The 27,851-nt window shown below is 36.7% G+C and overlaps 5 protein-coding genes across 5 annotated transcripts; all 5 read right to left on the reverse strand.

The window, feature by feature from the left end:
* Positions 1–416: 416 nt before the first annotated feature.
* On the reverse strand, positions 417–2,730 carry IAMT1 (IAA carboxylmethyltransferase 1). The gene is made up of 4 exons (XM_011097167.3): positions 2,502–2,730; positions 2,013–2,426; positions 1,325–1,600; positions 417–964 (listed from the first exon to the last, which is right to left on the reverse strand). Exons 1-4 carry the CDS (start codon positions 2,610–2,612, stop codon positions 611–613), a joined length of 1,155 nt encoding a protein of 384 aa, XP_011095469.1. The 5' UTR covers positions 2,613–2,730; the 3' UTR covers positions 417–610.
* A 5,716-nt stretch (positions 2,731–8,446) lies between these two features.
* On the reverse strand, positions 8,447–15,816 carry LOC105174914 (uncharacterized). The gene is made up of 8 exons (XM_011097168.3): positions 15,655–15,816; positions 15,002–15,499; positions 12,199–12,562; positions 10,491–11,806; positions 10,100–10,213; positions 9,745–9,896; positions 9,144–9,212; positions 8,447–8,693 (listed from the first exon to the last, which is right to left on the reverse strand). The coding sequence occupies exons 2-7, from the start codon at positions 15,416–15,418 to the stop codon at positions 9,164–9,166; spliced, it is 2,412 nt and encodes an 803-aa protein (XP_011095470.1). The 5' UTR covers positions 15,419–15,499; positions 15,655–15,816; the 3' UTR covers positions 8,447–8,693; positions 9,144–9,163.
* A 1,310-nt stretch (positions 15,817–17,126) lies between these two features.
* LOC105174915 (putative BPI/LBP family protein At1g04970) lies at positions 17,127–21,670 on the reverse strand. Its single transcript, XM_011097169.3, has 6 exons — positions 20,985–21,670; positions 19,801–19,940; positions 19,254–19,605; positions 18,791–19,039; positions 18,072–18,197; positions 17,127–17,632 (listed from the first exon to the last, which is right to left on the reverse strand). The coding sequence occupies exons 1-6, from the start codon at positions 21,390–21,392 to the stop codon at positions 17,468–17,470; spliced, it is 1,440 nt and encodes a 479-aa protein (XP_011095471.1). The 5' UTR covers positions 21,393–21,670; the 3' UTR covers positions 17,127–17,467.
* Positions 21,671–22,202: 532 nt separating this feature from the next.
* On the reverse strand, positions 22,203–23,416 carry LOC105175154 (uncharacterized). Its single transcript, XM_011097501.2, has one exon. The coding sequence runs from the start codon at positions 22,923–22,925 to the stop codon at positions 22,284–22,286; it is 642 nt and encodes a 213-aa protein (XP_011095803.2). The 5' UTR covers positions 22,926–23,416; the 3' UTR covers positions 22,203–22,283.
* A 926-nt stretch (positions 23,417–24,342) lies between these two features.
* Positions 24,343–27,582, reverse strand: LOC105174916 (serine/threonine-protein phosphatase PP-X isozyme 2). The gene is made up of 8 exons (XM_011097170.3): positions 27,121–27,582; positions 26,225–26,377; positions 25,985–26,047; positions 25,828–25,913; positions 25,472–25,547; positions 25,122–25,390; positions 24,969–25,047; positions 24,343–24,654 (listed from the first exon to the last, which is right to left on the reverse strand). The coding sequence occupies exons 1-8, from the start codon at positions 27,259–27,261 to the stop codon at positions 24,604–24,606; spliced, it is 918 nt and encodes a 305-aa protein (XP_011095472.1). The 5' UTR covers positions 27,262–27,582; the 3' UTR covers positions 24,343–24,603.
* Positions 27,583–27,851: the final 269 nt, after the last annotated feature.

Raw genomic sequence — 27,851 nt, forward strand, 5'->3', positions numbered from 1 at the left:
CTACATTCAAGAAACATTAATGATGGACAAAGAAAAAAGAAACATAAAAGGCAATTAGATGTATGTAGTAGAAAATTAAAAAAAAAAAAGGGTGAAAAAGTGGGTAAGAGACAATTACATACTTGTTCTCGTCAAGACAGGTTGAAAAGCAAAGGCCATTGTTACTGTTCCAATTCTACAGACACAATCATCGCATTCTATCTACCTTAAAGTGAAAGTCATGAAAATTGCAATGAAACAATTTAAAGGTTGTCTTTTCCCTAACTTTTTAAGAAATTCTAACTCAAATTGAATTTGATTGTGTATAGTTTAAGAAGATATAACAAGTATATTGCAATTGTTTTGTAATTAGTTTGACTCGATGAAATAGTAAAAATTTTCCATTTGTGTTAAGAAATCACCAAAAAGCCAACATATATATTTAAGTACTCCGAACTCAATTCTATCCATAAAATTTGCATATAAACAGTCGCTAATAACACACATTAGTTCTTAAACCACAATACAAGAGTACTAATTATACCAACACATAGTCAAACAATTTCCCCTTAGTTTCATCTTTTCTATAAACATCAATAATCTTGCAAGGGGGGTCTTTAATTGTTGTTCACTAAGCTAAAGAAAGGGATGCAACAATGTGAAAGAACTGAAGCTGCTCTAGTAGCTCCTTGGCACGGCTTGTGGCTCGCATCGCCACACGCGAGAAGAGCTCGTCGCTCAGTTGATCACCTATGTGTGCATCAACTAGGACACCGCTAACACTACGACAACTGTTGGCCAGCACGCGGCCTATCTCAGCTGCATCGTCCGGGTGGTTCACCACCAGAGGGCTTCCACCTCTGAAAACTTCCAGCTTGTTGACGATGAATGAACCGTCGGCCTCCACCACCTCCTTGAAGTCCTCTAGGCTCGGTGCGTAGATTGGGATGTTGAAGTTGTCACGTTTTTCACTAGTGATTAGACCCTGCAGGAGACGAAAATTAAACCAATTGAATTTCTTGATGAAAATTTGGATAAAGTGAAATCAAAGTGGCAGCTTTATGATAGCAATATGATGCAAATGGTGATGATCATATCAAGTTGGTGGTGGGATTGATTTGCTTGGGGGCAACAACGACGCCTGCCGCCCGATACGGCCAACATTGGGAACCAACATGCACGACAAGCTCTAATCATGTCTAGTTACAATGTGTCATGAGTTAGATGATCATCACATTTGCTTTTACTTCTTCACACCATATCACAAATATTGAGTTAAAAGTCAGTACAACTTCATCAGTAATTCAACAAAGATGGTTAGGTTGTAATGAACATATATACATACCTCCTGGACTAGATCATCCCAAGCATCCTGAAAATGGGTCCCAAAGAGAAACCCAGCCCCGCCCTGGTCGGTCGGGTCGGAACAAGTCCGACCTAAGCAAACCAAGAACATGGACCCTCCACTCTTCATTTCTTTGGATCTTGATCTCAGGAATCCAGCCAAATCACTCTGGAATTGTTTCTTGTATGCATTTGCGGTGCTCTCGCTTGCCCCGTGAATAAATATTCTTCCCCTGTTGTATGCCGTCGATCTCTTGTCCAACACCACATCAGGAACCTGATGATGGCCGTTCGGGTCGACCCACCCGATCCAACAACAACAAAATTTAATATTTGATATCATGCAAATAATTAAATAATTGATCATATGGGCATTTGCATTTGACCTAATCCTCTTGTCAGGGACGATAACCTTGTTAATATATGCGGGTATGGGTATAAACCATTTTTTAATAAACGGGCAATCATTGATCCATGCATGCAGCTTGGATTGTACACCACCCCAGAAATTAAAACTGACTATATATTATTATTAGAAAACAAATGTCCAAATTAGTAGGTGGTTTTGAGAAAACCAGGGGCTATTTTCTTTCAATTGCTTTTTGACAATTTTACCAAAAGCGTTGGAGCTATTAGACACGCCTTTTTCAAATTAACGACATTTTCGGGTTAAGAAGAGAGTGAGTGACCTGAGACAGCCAGTGCAAGGAAAACGCGGAGTAGAACACATCAACGGACTTGGCCGGGAAAAGTCGATAGTAAAAGGAACCTGGAACTCCGGCGGCGAAGTAAGAGCGGTGGCTGTTGGAAGCCAGGCACTCCTCCATGCTGACTCCGCCGTAGGGAGGGAGGAGCTGGAAGAGGGTGTTAAAGTCATTTGAAGGTAGATCGGAGAAGAAGGCTGAGAATTCGGGCGGGTCGCAGCCCGCCGCCTCGTAGCGCTTAGTCATGTGTTGGATGATGACGTCCACCATGTAAATGGTGTTGCTGCCACAGGAGCAGCCGAGGTCGGCCACCACGAAGGGAAAGTCCGGCGGGGTCTGCAGACGGACGCCGTCCAGGGTTTCTCTCAGGAGATGGAGCATTGATCGAGCATGCTGAGCCTGCATAACAATTGTACACTCTTAAGTTGCACAAATGAAATGATGAGAAAGAAGAAGAAACAAAGAGAGAGAAACCTGAGCCTGAGAGTTGTTAACATAGCTAGCTTCCCCTCTCCCTCCTTTCATGCTCAGCATCCTTTCCAGCTTCATTTTAGAAACTACAACGTTGTCGCCCGCAGGAGCCATATATGTATTATATATATATAATGTGTATGTATATATTTATACTATGTTACGAGGTAGGATGGTACAGATTGTGAAAGTGAGACGAAGAGAGAGGGTGGACGGACTGTTATATATATAGGGAGGGAGGGGATAGATATAGATATGAATGTTAAATGAATGTAAAAGAAGATTACATAAAGTAAAAACGAAAGAAAATAAATGGGCCTCACATGCAATTGAAGAAATGAGGCCCAAGATTCACGCCGCATTTCCATCTTTCATTTTCAATCTCTCTACGTACATACCTCCCTCTTGCCTGCTTCTTTAAACAATTCCTCATTCTCATCATCCATAAATCAGATCATGTTGTGACCAATGAAGCACATCCATCCATCCATGCCAAGATGGTGATGATGATATGGATGGTAAGTTGGTGTAATCTGTATGCGCATGCATGGGTTATAACTTAATTGCAGTTTTGATTTGATTTGATTTGATTATTATGTGTACTTAGGATGATAAAGTAAGGGAAAGAGTGGTACGTAGTGCTGCTAGATTCAATCAGTTTGAGAGCATTATGTATATGTATGTCTGGTTGTAATTTGATTTAATTAGTCTCGTCCCACAAAACTGGGCGGGAGACTAGTGTAAAACAATGTCTGTACTCCGTTAGAAGCATTCTAAACATGACCAATTACAGTTTACACGGTAACTGAATGTAGATGTGTCTGTCAGTAGATAACACGGACCCATTACTATATTTCTTTTGTCTTAATTTTCAATTTATCACTACTGGGGACTTACTTTATTTTCAAAATTAAATGAATTCAATATATTTGTAGTATTCAATTTAGACTATATATCATCATATCACCCTGTTTTTACCAATAATTTATGTTGCAAATGCTCCTAGTTTCATAATCTCCATCCAATTATAACATCATATATAATTCACATCTACTAATAAATGTACTTTTTGATTTATTACCCATTACATTAAATGTAGATGTCAGTCCAAATACTTATGATACTTATCTATTTTGCCCCTCGGATAGGACTTCCATAAATTCATTGATCAAACTTCATTTTTTGGTTTATTACATTAGATGTTGATGTGAGCCCAAACATTTATGTTACTTATCTATTTTGCCTTTTATGAAGTAGGATTCGCGGATCAAAATATCCTTGAAAGTCGAATTTTAATTTATTTATTTTTAATAGTAGGTGGTTTTTTTAAATGGCATTTGTGGAAATCGGAATGCCTTTAACCTAATGCGCATTGAAAAATTGGGGTGATCTTGATATTTTTTTTTTTTTTTTTGGTGGGAAAAAGAATATATTGAATCTCAACGGCGTAGATTGTTTTATGTTGAGCGGATCTTAGGTGTAGAATGATGATGATGTGGGGATTTTGAAGATCTTGGAGAAAGCAAAGTGGGTGGGGCCCGCCCCGACTTTATGCGAATTCAACAAACAAAGATTCAACTGCCAACGGCTAAACCGATATTTGATATTGATTTGATGCATGATTAAGGGACTAATTACTCATCTCTCATTCTTAATTAAATCTAATTGTGTCTTTATTTTAAAATTATTAAGTAATCTAATACCCTATTGGTGTCGGTCACTTTGTGTTACACTTTTTAGCAACATATTTTATTAATTCTAGTAAAGATGTATCGGGTTGTTAGTTGTAATAGTTTTTACAGGTAATTATTGTCTGATTTAGAACTGTTAATTAATTAATGTTCATACCTTTTCTTATTAAAAAAATAATAAAGAGGATTATAATGGGGAATTCAAGAACAAAAAGCTAAATTAAATAATGATGATCATCTTCTTCTAAACCAGAAATCAAGCTCTAATTTTCACCTAATTCATGCAAAAACACGTAACCAATTTCTCCATTATTTTGTCCTCTTCTTTCTAATTAATTCTTATATATATATATAATCAAAAGTATATATTTGCATTAATTTGAGAGAAAGTAATGGAAATAAAAATACATACATATATATACATAAATATAAAAAGAGAAATTTCTTCACAATCACAAACGACGGTTAATGATATCGCCATATCAATTATTTATGAAGTAAAAAATATCATTTATAATAAAATAATTAATCTATTCAAATTTTTAAAATTTGAATTAATTGATAAATTATTATTATTATTATTTGTTCTTTCTTTTTCTAATGTCATGTAACGTTACTTTTATTTATAATATATTTTTAAATATGGAAGATTATTTATTATATATACATAAAAATAACTTGTCACGATAATTAATAATTAAGAAATTAAAAAAGGAATGATTATTGGCATTGGAGAGTGATGAGTGTCCCAAAAGCCCCGGAATTTTGTCCCTTTTCTCAACTTATTTGTCGGACCCAACACAAAAAGTAGTGTATATATATATATATATATGTATTCTACCTAATAATAATGTTAAGTTGTACCAATGATATTTTAACTTAATAATTAAGACTAAAATTTCATAAATAAATTTTAAATTATGTGAAAGTGAATTAAGATTTTCTTTTTAAATGAGATCAATAATATAAACTTAATTTTTTCTCCAAATTACAATGCATCAATATTACAAAATTCCTCATGTGGGCTTTAATATTTTTTGTACAAAATTTTAGAATTTGATTTGGTAAGTAAAATTTTTATATTGGAATTTTTGGTCCTATAACTTGAGAGAGTTGGCATTTATTATCTTTCATGAACTTATTTACAGGACTAAAATTGCATGCGAATTGAAATTTTCGATCAAATTCGCCAAAAAATAATTAAAATTTTTAAAATTATAAAGTTGCAAAACTAAATAGCGAAATCAATCTGTATGGGATTAAAAATGCCACCCTCAATTTACAAGATAAAAATTGCGATTATCCCGTGGATGTTATTTAAATATATCAAATGAATTGAAAATTATAACAGATATCGCTAATGCCTACTTACCAAATAAAGAATTTTTATAATTAGAAAAAAAAATCAAATTCTAGAAAATTTGGATTGAGTGAAAATTGCTCAAAAACACTTCGTCCAAATATATATATAAATATAAATAGATTTTATTTCAATCAGTATGATTATGTAATAACCTTTTGTATCAATGAAAAGAAGATAACAACAGCCTAATAATCCCTTCACCTCATCAATCTTTTTAATTACTTCATAATTTGATCAGCCCACCCCACTATACCAACCTATATATATATATAGATGTCTCTTATTGTTCTTATACTACAACCCACACAAACATGTGTGCGTGTGTGTGTGTGTGTGTGTGTGTGGACATGTACGTCGTTTCGTTGAGAGAGTAAGCGACAGATGCATGCATGGAGACAGGGTCAGTCAGCAATATTCTATACCTGCACAATTATTGTATGTTGAATGTAGCGATCAGATTTTTGAGTCAGCTTTCCCTTTTGCCTGCTGCAGCAAATTAATTAGTAATTGGTTTGTAATTAATTAATGGGATTAATAATTAGAAAGAGGGAGTTGAACAGGAACAGGAACAGGAGCAGGAGCAGCAGGCTTTTGGGCTAATAATAATGTTGATATATGATCAGAGTTGGTCAAAAGGATATTTTTCACGTACACTGTTATCATTCTGCCTCTGCCTCTGCCTCTGCCTCGACTCCCCCCCTCCTCCTTGAATACGACCCTTTATATCATATGTCGCACCCTCACTTCTATTCCAGCTACATACATAATTACAGAGAATAGGAAGAAGCGTGCTTCCCGACGCGTCACCCCCTCTGTTATGATTGGATTACGTCTTTTATTTTATTTAATATATACACACATCATGAGTATAAATTAAATATATAACATCATTTTTATGCACACATGATGTGTATATGTTGATGGGTTGCAACAAAATTCAGAATACAAAATTGACTTGGTTGATAATTCTTGAAAATCAATGAATTGAGCTATAAATATGTATATACATACATAGATTCATAGTTGAAGAGCTAAAAAGAGGAATTAATTGTTGATGAAGTTGGGTGTGGAATGATTGTGTGGGTATTGAGGTTTTTGTGGGTGGGAGTAGCTAGTGAGCATCAGCAATAGCAATGAGCATGTCGATATGGTCTCAATAAGTAGCATTATGATCACAAGAGGACAAAACCCATAAATACATGAAAGAAGCAACTAGAGATCTAGCTAGCTAGGTATATATATTCCATGGATGGATGGGAGTGGGAGTGTATGCATTTCCAATACCACATGTAATTTATGGAGCAGGAAATACAAGCAACACCACATTTCCTAGCTCTTATTCTTCAACCCTTAATTTCTGCCTTTTTGTTTTGGATTTATCAGGCAAAATCCCAGTCCAATCAAGAAACCCTATTACTCTATTGCATGTGTTCCCAAATTAAAATTTTAGGTTGTGCAGACGATCAACATCATTTAATTGTTAGTTAACTTGATGTTGAAGAATGTGTGGGTTGATTGAGGTACCACCCATCACTTCAAACCCACATAGCTATAGCTATAGCTCTAGGGATCACGAGCCCACACACACATCTACATACTTAATGCACTCTGCAATTCCAACTTGTATTATATTTATAATAATAATGACTCGCTAACACTCATAAGTGAGGACCAATATCTCAACACTCGGTCAACTACTGTTAAACTCCGTCATACTTTTGTTTTTTCTATTCATAAACATGAATTTAAGGCTGATGAATACCAACAAACTTATAAACATACAACATTATTATTCTTTCTCAAACTCACCCTAACACTCTTACTGTTCTTCATCTTCCCATAAAACCTCCCATCTATGCATGTTTATAGAGAGACTTGAATAGGTGAAAATATATATACCTCTTCACTCCAAAACATATATACATTAACCACAATAGCCAGTACTGGATCCACGAATTTGCTGTTGGTATGTACGACAAGTTGTAAAACTAGAATGATACTGTTCCTATCCCACTCCCCTCCAAATTTGTGGAGCACCCGACAGTTTAATGACACAACCCCATTACTGTTCACAAAAGGAGAGGCACACTTTCTAATAATAGAAAGGGTGGTATGAATAGCCCAATGAAGTTGGAGGCGAGCTCAAACATATTGGAAAAGATGTATCTACCTACTAGACACATGCATGGAAATTATGCTTTTTGCATGATGTCATCTCATCGGGATGCCATTGCCATATCATTACTGTTTATGTGCACCACAAGTTACAAATGGGTACTCTTAAAACTCTTTGTCTGTGGGTAGTGTGTAATGTGTCGAATTTAAACTGCTGGTCCTGGAGAATTATGAGTGCGGCTCTTATGGATAGATGACTCACAAAGCATTGTGTGTTTGCTGGAATTATGAATGCACATGCCACCCCCCCCCCCCCCCTCCTTCGTTTGGTTATCATTATTAGCTTCTGAAGCTTACATATTATTCTGCTCAATTTCTCCGTAATGACAAGAAAGAGAGCCGACATGCTATTAGCATAGGGAATGCCGAACCCTTCTCAATTGCACAAGAAACTCAATTCAGCAAAATGGATGTTTCTCTACCAAGTCGTCGTCTTCAGCAATTGGGTCTACAGAAAAACGAACTACCTTAGTCCCACTTGTTTCTCTACTAAATCTTTGTTTGTTGGACATAAATACTAATATGTTCCGAGAAGAAAGGTAAATTAAATGAATTGGCAGACGAGAAAAACTTAAGAGTTTGAATTGGGCCGCCAGGCCTCCAATCACGAATTATGAGTCCAACACCAACCACTTAAAAGACTCAGATATGCAAAGAGCGAAGCCTGTGAAGTGGATTTTCAGTTTCATTTCCTGACGCGAATTGATGTGAAAGTCAACTTTGCGTCAAATGTGTAATAATTTGAATGATTAAAAACAAAGAAAAATACTAATCTCATTTACATTAACAATCATGTAACGTAATTGTAGTTCTTGAATGAGCACCATAAGAGGTGTGTCCAGAAAGAGCTCCATCTAAATCCACCTATCAATGAGATGATACAGACTACAACTAGAGCTACATATTTTACACAAAACTGAATCTGAGCATCCTGCTTCACTGGTAACGGCCACATCAACAAGCTACCTGTTACAAACAATTCCTCCTGTTACACTTAGATAACCAATCTTGATATTGAAGGTTAAACATGAAACGTAAATACTTGAGAAAATCACTCTTTTTGACGAACTGTTAACCTATAATCTAACTTTGTGTAGGTTTGGGTGTGGGTGCAACAAAACTTGCAATCAAATAGATGTCATGCTGTATGCCCCATATGTACATTATACTCCGAATGTTTGAGCAATCCTTTTCTACATTTAGCAGGGGTCATAAATGAAAATAAGATGATATTGCAAATATGCAGCGTTAACAGATTATTCTAGACCATCCGCAAGAGTGATGAAAATGTGAAAGCCATCAACTAACCAGAAAAGAATATTCAGATGCAGTACAACATTTATGACCAAATTGATATAAATATATCTACACCTGATAACATGTGCACAAACAAGGGCAGTACATATAATTTCTTACCTAATATGCCTACAGCATGCTTAACAGGAAATATCCCGGAACAGCCCTTTTGCTTCATCATAAATCCATCTGCCAAAAGAAATACAAAAATGAATAGAGAGACAAAATTCTGAATTATTAAATACTGCAAGTAATTGCTGATCTGAACTATCAATTTTGGCTCTTCATATTCCATTTTCCTCACACAAATTTGAAATATATTTAAGCACCATGATAACACACACAGCCGTGACAATGCGTTAGATCAGACAATATCATGATATAAGTAAAAGGTGTCACTATCATGTCCAAAAAGATTAACTAGGTGTTCCCCACTGCTGTATGGAGGGTGGGATGTGAAGAGCATAGGTAGCAATGAGGCATGCATATAGGTTTATTATATAGTGAAACATAGTCATTAGGCATCATACTTTGAAGAATAACTATATTGCAATAATTACAGCAACGCAAAATAGCGTTTGACCCTATAATAATCAAGAAATCCACTAGGAAAAACCAAATGACATTGTTATAAAAATCACCAGAATATAAAGCAGCACATGGACAAAGTGTGGAAGAAATGTAGCTCAGGAGTAAGGATTGCTTAAATCAATGAACTCACTTGCACAGATAAAGCGGCAAATGATCATTCGGTTGTTTACTTGAAGAAGTTCTCCTTTCACTTTCTTCAGCAAATCTTCTTGGAGGAAGGACTTGACAAGGGCCTTCTATTAAGCCAGCCATCAATGCTCTACCACGAGTAGACTCATAGACCTGCAAATTAACAAGAAAGAAATGCGTACAAACTCTCAATAAGTATGTCCACTCTATCATAAGTCTTAGTGCGAACAAAAGTATCCAGTGACCCCGGAACCCATGCACTCTTTTTGGTAAATGATGCCTGGACCATTTCATGAATTTGAAGTTCATAGAACAACACACTCCAACAAGCATAGTCAAACTAAATTAAACTTCACCTCACTGTCTTCCAGGCCACATGGGCGGCCAACAGCCTCAGGCAAATCACCAGGAAAGTAACACTGATTCACTGTTACCCACTTTGTTGTAGTATTTCTATCCTCCCACATACCCTGCAATGAAGAGATATTCATAATGCAGACCACCAAAGTACAGTGAGCTATCCTACTGGTTCCCATCAGAGATCAGAAAATCAACAACTCCAGAAGCAAAGTATAAAACATCCAGGTCTGCTCCAGGAATTGTAATTTGTAAAGCAAGGTCAAGTGCAGGTAAAAAAGAATGCAACCATTGTGAATGCTCAAACCAAGCAAAAGATTTCCAGAAATGTAGTCAGAAACACAATGCAACTTCTCTCATCTACCAAAACACATGTAATTAGATTCTTACCTGTAGCTTTGAAGGTACAAGTCTGCCATTCAAGCGAATAAGAACGTGATCCAACGTTTTGTACAGATGTCCATTGATGCAGCAAGATATGTAATAGACTTTTTCATCCAAAACTTGAACCGGGTCACCAACCCAGTTGACAGTATGTAAACCATCTGCCGAGGACCTATCCTGGTTCAAAGCCGCAGCACTTGCAGCAACTCCAGAAGGATTATCACGTACAACTGCTTGCTCCTTCCGATTTGTATTGTTCGAAGACTCATCGCCCTGAGATTCTTTTGGATCCCTCATCAGAAAGTTATTTTCCAGAGATCGCCCTAATGAACTTGCCTCTACAGCATTGGCAATTGCCTGGGATTTATCAGTTGAACTGGGAACTATCGATAACTCTACTGAAGAATTTGGTTTTAGTTCAGCCACGTCCTCAACGGTGGTTTTCCCCACCAATGAGTTTAGAGGTGAAACACTAGCAGAACTGGAGGTTTTCACCAAATTATTTGGGCAAGTTCCAGAAGATACTTTATCATCCATCTTACCCCTATTCGAGACATTATCATTCTCCTGCATCCCTCTAACCTCTTTTCTCTCTGACCCAGATTTGACATGGCTTTGATTATTGCCTGCAACTCCAGTAGGAGTGTTTTCCAATGTAATGTTCCCATTAACTATTACCTTCGGCTGGCCAACCTTATCATCTGAACCACCAATTATTTTACTTGAAGTGGACGTGCCAGATACTAAATTGGAAGACACTTTTGGGGTATTGATATTTCTCATGACACGACCGTATTTAGGAGGCAAAGGTTTACCATTGCTTAAAGACAAGCACTTTCCACAATGCCACTCCCCTCTTGGAACTCCCTTTTGGTTAGTTGATGGGAGGCATTTCAAGTGATACCCCTTTTCACAAGCATCACAAATGAGTATGCTATCTATCTCTGTCACTGTAGACATGCACATTTGACAGGTCAGAGCCTTATTCATATACTCCCTAGAAGGTGGATTCCAAGTAGGACGCTCAGACGCCCGTGGTTGTAATAATTTCTGGACAATTTTACCAATTTCAGCATGGGTATTTGCCACAGGTGAAAGTTGAACACGATTAGTGCCTTGTGAAGCGGGTCCTGTTGTCTGAGAATCAAGTGTCCTTGATGCTGTTTGAGGGGCCAATCCAGATTTGACACCAGCAGCTCCCTCAAGCTTAAAGGACATATTCACAGGGACCTTATTATCTGATCCAGTTTTGGATGATAAGGCAGAAGGGGGTTGCACTGACCAAGTTGGAGCCCGCGCAGTTGAGTTAGCAGAGTAAGTGGCTGCAAAATGCAAGTTACAAAAGGTTGAATATCAAATGAAAAATAAGAAGAAGAATAAGATGGTGATAACATAGTATGAGCAATTTCCCAAGGGAAGGCTGCATCAGGAAGTAGTTCCCAAGAAGATAAATTTATCTTATCAAGTTCCTATGAAATGAATATCAGCAGTTAATTGTGTAATTTCCATTTATAAAGAAATTGTTAGTAGTCCCTAAAAGACAAATATTTATGTTAGCAGAACAACAGCCTCAGCCCAAAGAATATCCATCTACACAAACCTAAGTTCTTCCCTTACATGAAACATTTTTAGCATAGATCTTGCAGTCAAAGTCTTCATGGTTTGATTAAGGAAGCAAATCTTCCTACAAATGAAAAGAAAGGATTCGTGTTACCCTGGATTTGTGAAGGTTGTGAAGAACCATTAGCTCTTCCATCTGATCTAAGGTGCGGCCTGTTAACTCTTGGCAATGCCGCTGAACTTGAATGACTAGAAGGCAATGCACTGGAAACTATTGGTCTTATCTCACTTGTAGGAAGCTGATATGACAAAGATGTAGAATTTGCTGTAGTACTATGGCCTAAAGGTGTAGTAGACTGGAAGCTCCCTGAAGATATTGACATGTGACTTGATTTATCTGGCTGAGACACTCGAACAGGATGTGATGCACTGTGACTCTCAACAGCTGCACCAGAGTTTGCCTGCAGACGAGATGAGTGTGGTGTAGATGGTAGAGAAAAAGCTTCTGCCTTTTCCATCTGAAAACAGAGGAGAGTAAAACAATCGCCAGAATAAAGCAGAAGTTACAGATGAATTAGAAGTAACACCAGCAAACACCAATATCGCATTATAATTAAATGCAAAGAACAAAATGAAATTCTATGTATAAATAAATGCAGATGAATTATGCAAGAGTAAAGCTGGTGTGTGTGTGTGTGTGCGGAGGGGGGGGAGGGTGACCAACCAATTAGAAGCATACAAAAGATCGAATGAATTGACCAACAAGCGCAATTAGCGTATTATGATACAAATGTCAAACCTAGAAAAATCCATCAAAGATTCCACACCTAGTGTCAAAGCGTGCAAGTTAATTACGGAAAATATTGTGTGAGAGCTAGTTTTTAACAGAATATTAAATATTAAATGATTCTCCTTTATGAGTACTTAAGTTTTGAGATACGGTGTTCATTTGAAGTGGTATCAGAACGAGGCTAAACAACAGGTGACAACTTAGCCTTTAGATGAAGTGTGCGCATTCAACAATGTGCATAGCATAAAGAGATTTGCTACATACTTCAGCATAAAATTTGTTTTGTCTGCTTAACTTCATTTTTATTATTTCCAGTTTCTACTATTTAAAACACCGGACACGTATTCGCTTTACCCATTCTCAATGAAAATACGACATATTTTATTGTCTTACCTATAACCATCCATCTCAAGCGTAAACATCTATCTAGTGAAAATAGGATCCACATCATTAATATTTGACATAATACTCCATTAATTTCAAGAAATCCACTAGCTAAAAGACCAATAATTTCTACTTCTAGGCCTCAACATAAATAAAACAAAAATATCTAAATCCAACATAACTTAACTGATGAGACATAAATAAAATAACGGAACCCATTAACTATTATCCTTACACTAAAATATCATTTTCAATCTCACAAATTCAACATTTTGACTCAATTTCATTTACAAGATAATCAATGCAAAAATGGAAAAGCGCTTGAAATGACAAAATGAAAATGAAATTGAAGACAAACAAGGCTTCTTAAATGCTGGCTTTTGACATTTTGTGTTGTCTTCATGATATTGTTTTGATTTTTCGGTCAGATATCCATGTGAATCACTCAGATTCAGATTCAGATAACCAGAGGTAAAATAGAGTTTGACAGTTTCCCTCTTTGAGAAACATGGAAAACCTATCCATACATATTTGACCTGCAGCCTTCGTTTATGAAGCAATCAGGCCCTTCTTGAACTTTTATTAACCATGTTCAACACATTTCTCAAATTAATAATCTTTGGTCAAATCTCACTTTACAATTGCTATTTAATTTGGCATACTCTAGCTCACTTTCTCATATCATATGTGAGATATAGCATCCAATTTAGCCCTATCTAAGAGAAGATCAGAACATTTAATCTAGTGAAAAATCTAATACACAACATCTAACTCGATTACACGATTTAAAATTCAAATCCTTGCATTCAAAACGGTATCTTATCTTGGAGCCAACAGATCAGGTTAGGTCCATTCTTTACAAAACCATCACGCACTTATATTGTTTTTCACATACTACTGTTCCGATGTAACTTGAAGCCAACTAAATCTACTAAGCTTATTTGATCACATCTAGAATAGTTATCATCAATTTCTAGAGATATATATTTCATCTTGAAAATTTTCTCAAAGAAATTAACCAACAACTCTAAATTCAAAATGGAAGCTTCTCCTTTCTACACATTTTGATATTAAATAGAACTTCAATTATAAAACAGGGAGGTTAAATGAGCATGAATCAGCCTAAACTTGAAGGAAGAAAGAAAGTGACAAGTGATAACCATCAAACCGCATGCCTAGCAAAATTGATAGAATTACATGATGCATTTTTTAAGCTGAACAGAACACATTTGATAACCTAGCACAGAGTGGGGAGGCAAGAAATTTACTTTTATTACTGTAGCGGGAAGAGGGACAAACCATAATAATTTGTCTAGAAACCATATGGTTCCATTCATGATTCAGATTTTTTATGCATCACATTTTCTTGAATAGGGGCCAAATACTTTTACTACATTGGTATGAGAATAGTTATCTCAGACTTTTCATTAAGAATGCAATGCCAATACTGAACTACAGAACAATAAATAATTTCTTGACATCGGCACATTAAATAACAAATTAAATCGGACGTTGCAAGACTATCACCATAAAATTACAGAATGTAATCAAGCATGTATCATCAGAGATAAATGAAGAATGCTCATGAATTGCATATTCCCTCCAACCAACAGCTCATACAGAACTCCACATCCACGTTCCATAATGCATCCTCGTGACTGAAAATCATATAAAAATATTCTAAACTCTATTTTCATCAGTCATAACAGAGAGTTGATTCCCAGATTACAACTAAAAGCAAGAATTAAAGAAGCAACCAAATCTCTAAACTGAATAGGCAAACCTTTCTTTTGGAAACCAACAACTTCTCAGCGATAGACATTTTGGGCGGCCGAAACCCTAGCCTCTGCTCTTTCAATTTATTAAGGCCCAAATCCTCAATTACACCCCCAAAAGCATCCCTGGGGAAGACGTCCTTGGGTGCAAAACCCTCGCAAACCTTAGCCAACCTGTTCCGCGCCTCTGCCATCAATTCCTTCTCAGCATCAGTGGGGCCCTTTCCTCCCCTCATTTTCCCCATCGCAGCCAAAACCAAGACCATCTCCGCCACCTTCTTCACATCCCCAACCAAACTCCGCTTCCCTCCCCTAAATCTCTTATGCGGCGAGGCCTCCCTCACCACATCCCCATCCTCCTCCGCCGGCCTCTTCTCACCGACAACCTCCGATCTCGCCTCGAACGACTCAACCGCTGATTCCATCCAACAAAAACAAAAGAAAAGGAACAACTACCTGGAAAGCCGCATGGACGGCACCGTATCGAGACAGGAAACCGCACAGACCTGCAGAGCGGAGAGAAGCGCGAAGCAGCCATGAGAGAGAGGGATAAGGGGAGAAAGAAAACAAACCCTAAGGGGGGCGGGAGAGAGGGGAGAATAGAGAGGGGGGGAAATGAAATTAGGAATCGTTAAAAAGAAAAAAACTTAAAAATAAAAACCTTTTTGGCGGGTAATTGTATTGAGCTTTGAGTTGGAGAGTGAGTAAATCGTATGTGAGAGAGAGAGAGAGAGTGAGTGAGTGAGGGTAGGGGGTGGTGAGCCAAAAACTTGAGCAGGGCAGCAAAGGGGGGAGAGAGAGAGAATGAGAGACAGACTCTATTATATATATGATCATTTGTTGCGAATACACTATTTTCATTTTTCTTCTCTTTTGGTATAGTGTGTGCGGTAGCTGTCACGAGGGTTGCACGCTCCTCCACCCTGCTACTCTTGTTCTTTCACACATTTGCCCTCCATCTCTTCAATTCATTTACACTTTCATTCTCTAAATTTTTGTATAATTACATGGAATTTTTTTGTAATTTGAAAAATTATATTTAATACTCTTAAGTTTGCTTCAGTCTAATAAATAAATTCCTTCGTTAGTTAAAATTCACTGAATTTATTGATATCAACAAAAAGTTTGAAAAAAATCTATTGTTAACCCCAATTTGACTTATTACTGATTTATTGCAGGTCAAACAATATTTTTCGAACTAAACTACCATTATAACAGTGAAGATACACCTCCTCACATGTATTAACACGTGAAGACATATTATGGTGCTTTGGGCATAAAAAAGAATTATTTGACCTGAAATAAGTTAACCGAGGATTAAAATAGATTTTTTTTTTAAAATCTTTGTTAATATCAGCAAATTCGGTGAATTTTGACTAACAGATTAATATTTATTAAATAAAACAAACATTAGGGATGCTAGATTCAGTTTTCAATTTAATATATTTACTCCCCCCATATCTGTCTCATGTCTACATAAAATATTCATAATTTTTGTATAATTATATAAACTATTCCCGATAATGTGTATTTTTAAAAAAATAAATATAATTTATGTAAATAGATCATAAATTAATAAGCTAGATGAAATTAAGTATCAGCCGGAGATGAACTAAAATCATGCACAAATTAAGTTCGTAAACACTTATATTATTGTCACAAACTTTGAAATATAGTTTTAAAAAACATATTTACATATTTCGAAATTTATTTGAATGAAAAAAGAAATCTAACAGGTCCAATTTGAATTTCAAATTTAGAGATGGGATCCCATTGCAACCCCTGAGGAGGAGGGGAAGGGCACTAGCCCCAAAATGATATTGGTGTGACGACATGCAATTGACTAATGACCGTTTCAAAATTGCTTTTACAAAAAACAAATTGAAGAGCGTATTAGTATTTGATTTATCATTTTACATCGTTTTTAATAAATAATTTAAATTAAATAGATAGGAGTAATGATTTAATGTAATTGATTATATGCAAAGGGAAACGTATGTAAGTAATTTGGATGTCCTCAAACTGAAAATCGTGTTTCTGGTAACAGAGCATGTCCAGTTGAGTAGTGCAGTAATGCAAACACAAGACAAGAAGAGAAGTTGGGTGAAGCGAGGAGAAGAGAGCGAACGTATGTGGATCTTACAGATCAATGATTGCTTTCCTTGTATACATCAGAACCCGCACCTTACATACAAATGCTTTTATTTTACAAATACAAGTAGATACAACACGTATACGCTTGCAAGATCAACTACTGCGCATGCTAGAGATGTAGTAACAGCGCATCCATTTTGAATACGTTACGTGCAGGACAAAGGGATAGGATCACAACTCATAACCAACTCCCCACAGGTGATGCTGTAGACATCTCGAATTCGTAGTGGGGAAGGCACTCTCATGGACAGAACACCTTTTTCTCTTGCAAAAGATACCCATTTTTGGTTATGCTGCAGCAACTAAATGAGACAGGACTATCAGATGGATGTCACGTCACTGCATATCACAATCCAGGAGTCTGTGCAGAGGATTCGGGCATCTTGAAGCTTGTAACCATGGAAAACGGGTAACTGAAATCCTTCACTGAGTTTTAAATTTATATATGGCAAGATCACAGTCTTCAGCACCGTGGATGCTAATGTCTGCAAACATAGCCGGTTCTTAATCGACATAAGAAGAGAACAATATTTGCATGTACTGACACATAAAATGGATTTTTGTACATCTGTGAGTGAAAGAAGAAAATTTAAAAGAAAATATGGCATTGGAAGTGGGAAAAATGAAGGAAAAACCCACCAACTTTCTTCAGTGATCCCTATTCCCTAACTCTGGGTCAGGGTGTTCTCTATTGATCAGGTGTGAATCTATTATCATCTTAAGAGTATCCATCTGTATTATCCTAGCTGGCACCTTAACAACTGTCTCTTTTAAGGATATAACTGGGCCTATTTATATTACTGAACGATGATACTTCTTATAGCTAAAGTTCATAGACATGCTTTGATGCTTTCTAGTTCATAGAAACACGGACTAATACATACTTGAGCAACCCCAAAAAATTTGAAAGATTTGAACAGATACCTGGATCAGACGCATGTGCAAGTCACCAACTTTGCTCCAATTAAGAGACAAAGTGAAGTCATTTAACTTTACACTACCAGTGAGAGCATTCCTTGAAATTTCAGCCGACGTGGAAGTACCAATCCCCTGAAGCAAGCACACTTGTTTATATCATCCTCTCACTATACAGATACGAAAACAAAGCAAGGGAACTCAAAATAAAAGATGCCCATATCACTTGCAGCAAACCGGTTTGTTATGTAATGGATATAGAACAATTGCTAGAAGAATTTAAAAAGTTTCAACTGATAAAACAGGCAAGCTGTTGACTTGTTGATAAAAGTATATTTATGCTTATCATCTGACAGAAGTCAATTTTTGCATCAAAAAGGGCTTCTTAGTTTACATCTAGACAAGTTTAGCAAATGCCAAAAAAGGTGATTTTTCATTTCTTCAACATTTATTCTTTAAGAAAATTTGTAAAGGATCCACTTAAATAAAACAAGTTGTAAGAGGTGCTATTCCAACAAGGATCAAGTTATAACACAATTTAAATTCAACAACTGCACAGCGGAAAATGCAAAGGCACCTAACATTATTACTTATCCCAGTTTCAGAGTAAATTATCAGGATGAAGTAATGACTGCAGCCAGGTAGACTCCAAATGCTAAGTGCATATAAGAGATGCATTTGACTGATATCCTGATAATGTAAACACAGAGTAGCTTCACTAAGCTTACCATGGAAAAGGATAAAACTGGTATTACTTCCTCCACATCCAAAACATCAATGACCACATCTAAAAGAATTGTTGCCGTAATCTGCTGATTTTCAACTTCTATGGTTGGTGGTGAAGATACAGAAACATTCAAATTCATGTCATGATTTGGGTACATCTTATACAACTTCGGAATGATGAACCTCCATCCAGCTGTGTTCAAGAGGGACTGGTCTGGCAGTTTATCAACAATCCACTGCATCTTGCTTGCCTGATAGAAAAACCAAATGTTAGCTATAAGATGTGGCAATCCTGGTATGCAGTTTAAGTGAAGCAAATGCTAAACCGTCAAACAATTCCCTTGACCAGGCTGCCAAGATATCAGAAGTTGATACTGACTAACAGTATGGATCCCAGTGGATCCATATCCAGCAACTGAAGCAAGACTATTGTCCCATCTCTTACTACAGAAGTTAAGAACTTACATTAAAGTAAACATATGATGCAGACTTGAGAACATCTTCATGCAACGAGATTTTGACCATCTTATCTGCTTCCTTGCAGGAAAGTGAATCTCGTATTGATCTGTGGTAGTGGCTGGAAAGCACAACTGCATCCTTGGAAGAGAACAACCCATTTACTTCAAGGTCAAGGGATGACTCAGTCAGCTCTGGGTCATCAACAAATGTAACATTTAATGCAGCGATATTAGTTACAGGTACTTCCTTGGGAAGAGATTGCAGCATAGAGTCAAGCCCTACAATTGATTCCTTTATTTTCTTCGAAACAGCATCCTCAACAGCAGAACTAATTTTGCTCTCAAAAGCATCCACCAATCTGGAAAACATAAAAGAAGCAATTGATTTTGGGCAAATTTGGTACCATAAGACACAAGTTAAAATAATGTCAAGATTTGCATAACCAGAAAGCAAGGGAAAAGGGAGAGTTTTATAGATAACCTCTATATTTGATGGACATAAAAAAAGCACATCTATAGTTCGTATAAACAGTAAAAAACACTACGTACGATACCCTTGGTAAAGCCATGATGCTCCACCATCCAACTTTATATATATATCGTTCACGTAACATCCACATTCCAAAAGAGACAGCTTTAGAGATCCTTGAAGAGTAGTCAAACTGAGGGTAAGGCCAACCTCCAATCCTTCAACCTTAGAAGAATTAAAAATTGTTAATTCCTGTTATTGCATAAATCAACTGGGAGATGATTACTTCATTTTTACATTTTTTTTAACCACTGTAATGATTAAGGCTTCGGGTCGAGAGTGCATGGATTAGCTGGTGAACTCACTTGCAGAAAAAATGGTCATATGAAGCAAATAACTGAGCTAAGTCTCTAAGAGAGTCGTTACATGAACACTAAGAGGATCAAAGGCATGACCCAGACAGTTTCCCGTCCAATGATAATTTTCCCAGAGTCGCGTGAATATCAATTACTGCTTTACCAAAGTTTTTGTCAATAAAACAATGACCTTCCCCTAATCTCAGAACACCTTCTTGTAGCATAAAATATGCCAAAATTTTGAGTGAAAAGAGAACGTAGATAAATAGATTATGATTAGTAATATAGTATATTTGCAAAGTTGCAGAAAATTTTCTTAATCTTTTGAACATGTAGGCCATCCATTGACCTATATTGGCAACTTCAAAGTCTTGCATAAGTGTTGGGAAGTGAACCAAAGTTCACAAATTTCACGGCTACGACATAAGATTTTCCTTAGGGATCCTCATCCCTTTCAGTGACCTCAGCCTTCAAATCGTAATGTTATAAAAAATACGGGCAATTCTAGTTCACTGATAAGTGATCTCATGACTAGGACTAGCTAGCGATCACATGTAGGGATATGGCAGTTTTAGTGTATTCCTTCTCTTCGTCTTCGACCATGCCGTGTTATATTAGATTCTAACAATCGTATGTCTTTCCAGACTAACAGTCTGCTGAAATCGAACATTTCGTGATTTTGATTCATGTGCGGATTACTAGCCTCTCCAAGTCAATATACAGACTATATTGAAATCTGACCCACTTATCTTCTCCATATGCATGGTGAAATTGCTGCTTATTACCATTAGAAAATGGAATAGCCAGCCTATCCAGCTGCCGTACAATTCTTGCTACCAGTGCACAACACGAAAGACTAAAAGCCACAATCATCTACACATGTAACAAAATCCATAATAAGTTAACAACATACCTCAACAGTGGCACTTCCCTTATCAGAGACCGTGATTGGAAGTAACCAAGTACTGTACGAATACTCCCAATTCATACTTAAATTCGCAGTGGCACCAGATACATCTATAACTATCCCGCTATCTCCAGTTTTTAGAGTAGATAAAGTTACATGAACTCTTTCAATAGTAATATTGGAAAGAACCATTTGAACTCTACCCACAAACGGGATTTTCACATACTTCTCAATCTTGGGCAGCTCAAGCGGAACTAATGAAGACTCCGCCTTTTCTATCAACAAATCCTTGAGAAATTGAAGACCCTTGTTTGATACTTCCGCTGCCATATACCCTACTTCATGAGAATGAACACAAGAAGAAGAAAAGGCAACTAAAAAGAGCAACAGAAAAGGGAAGATTGAGCGCGCCATGAGATAATTGAGGATAAACCCAAATAAGAAATGGGCTTTTTGAATCAAAATCAGGGTTTATCACTAATCATTGTAATTGGAAAAACAAAGTACTTTATTCTTGGATTTGTCTTCCTCCAATAAGGGAGTTGAAAGCATAAGCAACATTGGAGTCTTGAAATATAAAAATAAAGGAGATAAATATACGCATTGACGTTGACAGCATGAGGATTCTGAAACACTTGCCGTTCTGAAGATGATACACGTGATCATCGCAGTTCGGTATTACGCAAAGGAAATCAAACAGGTAAAAATTATACCGAAAAATGATACAATTAACAAGAAAAAGAAAAGAAAATCTCGTGACCCGTTTTGGCTTTTGGGCTCGGTTAGGCCCAATTCATGAATTACTCACAACAGTTATTGGGCGACATTGCAAGAAACTCCTTAAGGACAGGCTTATTATAAAAAATATCCCTCTTAAGTTTAAAATGTTTAGAAAACATAAATTCTAATTCGAATCGAATTTAATTTGATTGAAATTAATTGTATGAAAAATTTAATGGATTGATATATAATTTTAAAAAAATGATTAAGTGCATATTAAGTATAATATATTTACTATGTGATTAGTTTAGTTCGACAAAACTTAAATCATGTAAAAATTTTCCTTACAAAAAACCTTCAATCTAAAATTCAAAATATTTGTAAGAAAGAATCACCATATATGCCAAAATTCTTCCTCCAATTAAATTAGTTAAATCAAATAAATTATACAATAAATTAATAATATACTTATTATATAATTAATTATATTTTTTAATTTTTATATAACAAATACAATACCCTTCACATGTAATTGATCTGCTCTATTAAAATTTCCACCATACATTTGATATACGTGTAAAAAGACTATAATTTAGTCTTGTAATGGCATGTCTTGTTAGTGATCGTCGCCGTGGAAAGATGGATGTCCAGATCACAGGTGCTGTAGGCGACGACGTGAATATTGAAAACTATGCGGACTTTCCCGGAGACTCTTACGAAATTCTGGAAATGCAACGTGCCGGAGATGGCATTGGAATAGAAATCAGAGTCGTCGAGAAGACGATCCGCCATTAACGCAAGCGAGATGTTCAGAATGCGGGTGTCGCGCGCGCCGATCTCTCCCGCGGGGATGGGGGCCTCTCCGGCGTCGTTGCCTCGGTACCTGAGGACAGCGGTTGTGTTTGCGTACTTGAGACCGACCCAGTTAGGGTTCTCGACGGTGACTTGGGCGTCGAGGGTGAAATTCAGGTAGACGCGGCGTTTGAGTATATCGACGGAGGAATCAAAGTGGGCGAGGGAGAAGGAGTTAACGGCGGTGACGAGATGCTTGGGTTTGAAAACAGTGAGGCCCAGAATCAGGAATAGCAAGCCCGATCCCACTACGGCAGTGACCACCCAAAGATAGGCGTATTTCCTCCTTCGCCGCGCTGGGCGGCGATCTGGAGAGCCAGTGCCCATTAGTAATTGCTCATTGTTTTCTAATACTATAAATCTATTTCTGCACATGGGAGTGTCTTGATTTCGTCGCTATATACTATTGGTGATATTGATACCTTAAAACTGACTGATGATTTGTAGGCTCTAACGCGAGTTTCGCCCATGTTTAATTATACTGCCTTTACGGACTAACAGATTAATAATAAAACAAACAACGAATCACCAAAAACCTGTAAATTACGAAAGCTTGAGATGAGATCGGTGAAACAGTATCCTCTCGAGCTACCTCCCCTGCTAAATCCTTAGATGCGTGCTACTCATATATTTACTCTGAAATCAGAATAAAACATACGTAAGGCAGGAACCGGCCGGCATTCAAGGAGGAATACCAGGAGTGCGCGTAGCTCAGTCGCATGTTGACTCTGGAACATTTGAGGCGAAATGCACGAGGTCTAGAAACCCGCCGCTCACATCGTCCTCGTCAGTTTGCGCGATTATCAAGATTAACGCCATCCTGAAGTGCATGCCTGACGAAGCCAGTCTCTGGGCGGCGAGTGGCCGGGAATTTGAAATAATGAAATGAATCTAAATTACAAAGCAAAATAAGCAATTATTATTTGGTTTCCTGTAAGAGATTCAAAACTCTTTTTTCTATATGATCCTTTTTTTTTTTTTTTTTTGACTTGGATGAATTTTTTTAATTGAAATAAAAGTGATGATTTAGTTTTCTTTGAATAAATTAATTATAAATATTTATATGTAATATTTTTCGATAATTATAACAATCATTTACTAATTATCAATATCTTATTAATTATATCTATTCAACTACGTACTATTATTATAAAAATAAAATAATATGCTGCACACTGATAAAATTCAAATACATAACTTTATACTGATGAGCCCTTAACTTTACAAATCGAAATAAGGCTCATTGGTCTTTTTTCTATATGATATTAGCAGCAATAAATCTGAAATCTCTTAACTAGAGTTTCACAAACATGTTGGCAATTCAATTTTTCTATCGAGCAAAATTGTAATTATCTTTTTGGGCAATTTCGATTTTCTGTTCCGCAATTGTGTAATATTTTTGGGTACGCTTGATAACCTATACTATTATTTAATATTTTGATATATTTAAATACACATCTACAAAGATAATGACAATTTGGTTTCCTTTTCTATTCTTTTTCTTCCCTTCATCTATTATTTATTTTCTTTTTCCCCTTATATTTTTTCCTTTCAGTCACATTGTTTCATCTTATTTCTATTCAATCTTTTATTCATCGTCAAACATATTAAATAAAAAGTATTATAATTTTGATGTATTAAAATTTTTAAGCTGATATCTCAAGTGTGCCAACAACAATAGCACAGATTGTAAGGTGAAGATTGCACATTACCACTAGTGTTTCTTCCTTCTTCTATATAATTTATTGGGAGATGGATGTAGTTGGGGTAATCAAAGGTAACAAACTGGAAGTTTTCGCACAGCTGCGTGAAGTATGATCAATACTATAATTTGGTTTGCATACAAGTATTCACTGCCGATTAACACACTATCATCACAACAGACAAATAGAAATATAGATGAAGCGCGCAATAGGATAGGTAGCGCCCAAGCACCATGTTTTACAACACCCCATATATCATTCCTATGGTTCATCTATGGAGCTCAAGCCACAATCATCCTCCTTTCACCACACTAGAGCATTTACAACATCAAACTGTTGTTTCTTCATTCCTATAAGAAGTAATCTGGAGGCGGCTTCTTAGCAGGCGCTCCTCTTGATTCCTACATTTCACCATAAACACAAATCACGCATTGTAAGAGGCTAATATGGGCTTTCTTGAACAGACTGACAAAGCAATCATGTTGACTGAAACAATCACTAGCGTTTAATGAAATCCTACTACTAACAAGAATATAGATCCTACACTATGCACCAAAATCATGAGGGAACGCAGCACGGGCACAACAAACAATTCTGAAGCTGGCGGTCTGGGTTAATGTCAAGCATTTGACCCAAAACCCAAGATTTATGGTTGGCATTTCTAATCTTCCAGAGAGCAAAATGTGAGCCGAAGGGGAGAAAAAAGTCATAATACCTGTGGTGCTGCTTCAAAAACACGAAATTCACTTTCAAGGTTTTCATTCAGCTCAAGAATTGCTGCTACATTTCCACATCTGTAGCATGACTAAAATTCATGACATATTCAAGGTAGAACAATGAAACAACTAAAACAAATTGCAGTTGTTACCTGTAACAGTAATTTGGTGCAGACCAGACTGTAACTATCTGATTATTAAACATCCATTTATAACCTTCCATTACCAACTGATGGGCACGACATATGAAGTCAATATTGTTCGAGTGATTAAATGAAGTGACAACACTACCACCAAATAAGAAACCTGCGCCACGTGGGCTCAAACCCCAACCATCAACAATGTCTTCTGGATCAGACCATAGGAGATCACACATAGCACCATCATGAGGCACTTCTTGCTTCCGGTCAATTGTCCGAATCTGAAAAGATGGATGATGTCAATCCCAATCATCAATGCAAAATAAAGAAAAATACTTCTAAGTTCCGGATATTTGTAAGACCTGGTCTAATGTAGAAATCGCTGGAGATAAACCACCATGAACACAAAATATTTTGTTCTCGATGAGTGCCGATAGGCTGCAAGAGATTGCAAATAGGACATGACTTATCAGAGCAGTCTTTCACAAAACAAGCCACACCAAGACAAGGAAATCGTAATGTGGTAACCCAGGCATGCAAGCAGAGGTTAACCATATAAAAAATCTAAACTAGTATCCAAAATATGAGGCAACTAACAAGTTGGCCTTTGTTTTCTTTTTATTGGTGATACTTGTTTACTGCACACGGTATATGAAATTCAACAAAACCAAATGCAGGCTTTCTTTCTTACAAAAGCTGATGAAAAGAAAGTCGCAACCTTATGTAATCAAATATATCGGTACAATATCTCCAAACATTGACAGAACCATATTTCCGTAGGCACTCGTCGTAGAAACCGTACACCTGGAACAAGTTACACAAATAAGTATTTTACAGAATATAGTAGCTAAACCTCACATAAAACAAAGATCAACCTGTGTTATCTGCCGACTCTCATGGTTACCCCTGATGAGAGTTATCCTATCAGGATATCTGACCTATCAATGCAATATCTGTTAGTCAATACTAGGCCAGTGTCTGAAATTTCTTGGAACATGGAATGCTAGATACTCATATGCTCTTGTAACAATTTGTGATGTCCAGGAATACTGAGTATCATAGATGACGCACGAGTACGCCAACTTTCAGGACAAATAAGTTGAAAATGCAGGTACCTTCAGGGCAAGTAGAAGCAGGAATGTCTCAACTGAGTAAAATCCTCTATCCACAAAATCTCCAAGAAATAGGTAATTTGTCTTTGGACAATCACCTCCTACTTTAAAAAGCTCTTTCATGTCATAGAATTGCCCATGTATGTCGCCGCATATCTATTTCATCCAATTGTAGAGAAAAGACAAATACTATATTAGTAATCAGAGCATTATATTCAAGCCAATAAATATATGACATCAAAAGGCACAGCATAATATCTTCAAACCGAGAAAAGTATTTCCACTGGCATTCATCAATCCTTTCTATGTCTAAAGCTTCTTTTCTTAGACATAACTTTGTCAATTATTGTGAAACACTTTAAATTTTCAATAATTGACTGTTTCAGATTTACTTACAACCCCCCCCCCCCCAAACAACACCTGATAATCAACAGTGGCCTACCCATTAATTTCAGCTTTTATCCCCTACGCTCACTTCTGAAGCAAATATGAGATAAGGGGGGCTAGAAGTGGAAGGGTGATCAGTTTCAATACTCAAATTTATTAATTCACATATCTTCTTATTCTAGTTATCCAGTTCGGTAAATGAGAAGTCGAGCCCCATAATATCTACACTCATGGATTGAACTATTTGAATTTAGTCAGGGAAAGAAGAAATAGAAAAACACATATTTTTTCAGAACTCATAAATCATCCACTACAACTCAAATCTAGGTGGATCTCAACCAATTATTTTGAGAAGTCACTGTAAATCGAACATCCAGTGACTCAAGTTGCTGGCAGCAAAATCCCATCTCAAGTCTTCCTGTATCCAGTTCTCGTGTAGCAGAATCTATTCAACCCAAACTAACCCAAGAAAAAGTGAAAAAAGTAGATTTCAAGCTTCCTTAGATACTCACAGTGACGGGGGCATCGACGCGCTGAACATTGCTCTCTTCGACGAGGATTTCCATGGCCTTTAGGCAGAGAGCCTTGACTTCGGATTCCTTGAGCGGTTCGCATCTTTTCAGCTGCTCTATCTGCCGGTCGAGGTCTGACATCTTCGCAGATTCCAACCTTAAAACTCCTCCACTAATTCTGTGAATAATCAAATCGTTTACGAATTATAAACTATTTTATGATTCCGCATCAGAATATTTGCAAGGCTTCGCCTTGCTGATTGGAGGCGTGGTTCTAGTTTTATACTGCTGCCATTGATAATTGACGATAGCAGTGCTGAGGTTCACTACTTTTTTGTGTGGGCTTTCTTTTCTCTCTGGAAATGGGGCTTTCGCAATTCGCGCTTGAATTTTTGGGAATTCTGATTTTCCCCCTCATTTCTTACCTTAATTAGGTTTTCAGTCGGGCGCATTACCTCTTCACTCCTTTAGAGAATCGCTGTATGTCAGTGTAGAAGGAATAACAATAACGGTTTATATGAATCAAATCATCAGATTTTTTTTTTTATGTAATTTGACCAACCGTTATTCTTTCCATCAAAATAATTATAATCAGCAATATCAAATATTTATAATTTAAAAATTATTAATAACTATAATCATCAATATTATATAACTATATCTAATCAACAACCACTACTAAAACGATACATACTATTGAAATAAAGTAATATCCACACACGTTAGTAGAA

The sequence above is a fragment of the Sesamum indicum genome, linkage group LG12, assembly GCF_026168435.1.
Source record: "Sesamum indicum cultivar Baizhima isolate 11 linkage group LG12, ASM2616843v1, whole genome shotgun sequence".
Lineage (NCBI taxonomy): Eukaryota > Viridiplantae > Streptophyta > Magnoliopsida > Lamiales > Pedaliaceae > Sesamum > Sesamum indicum.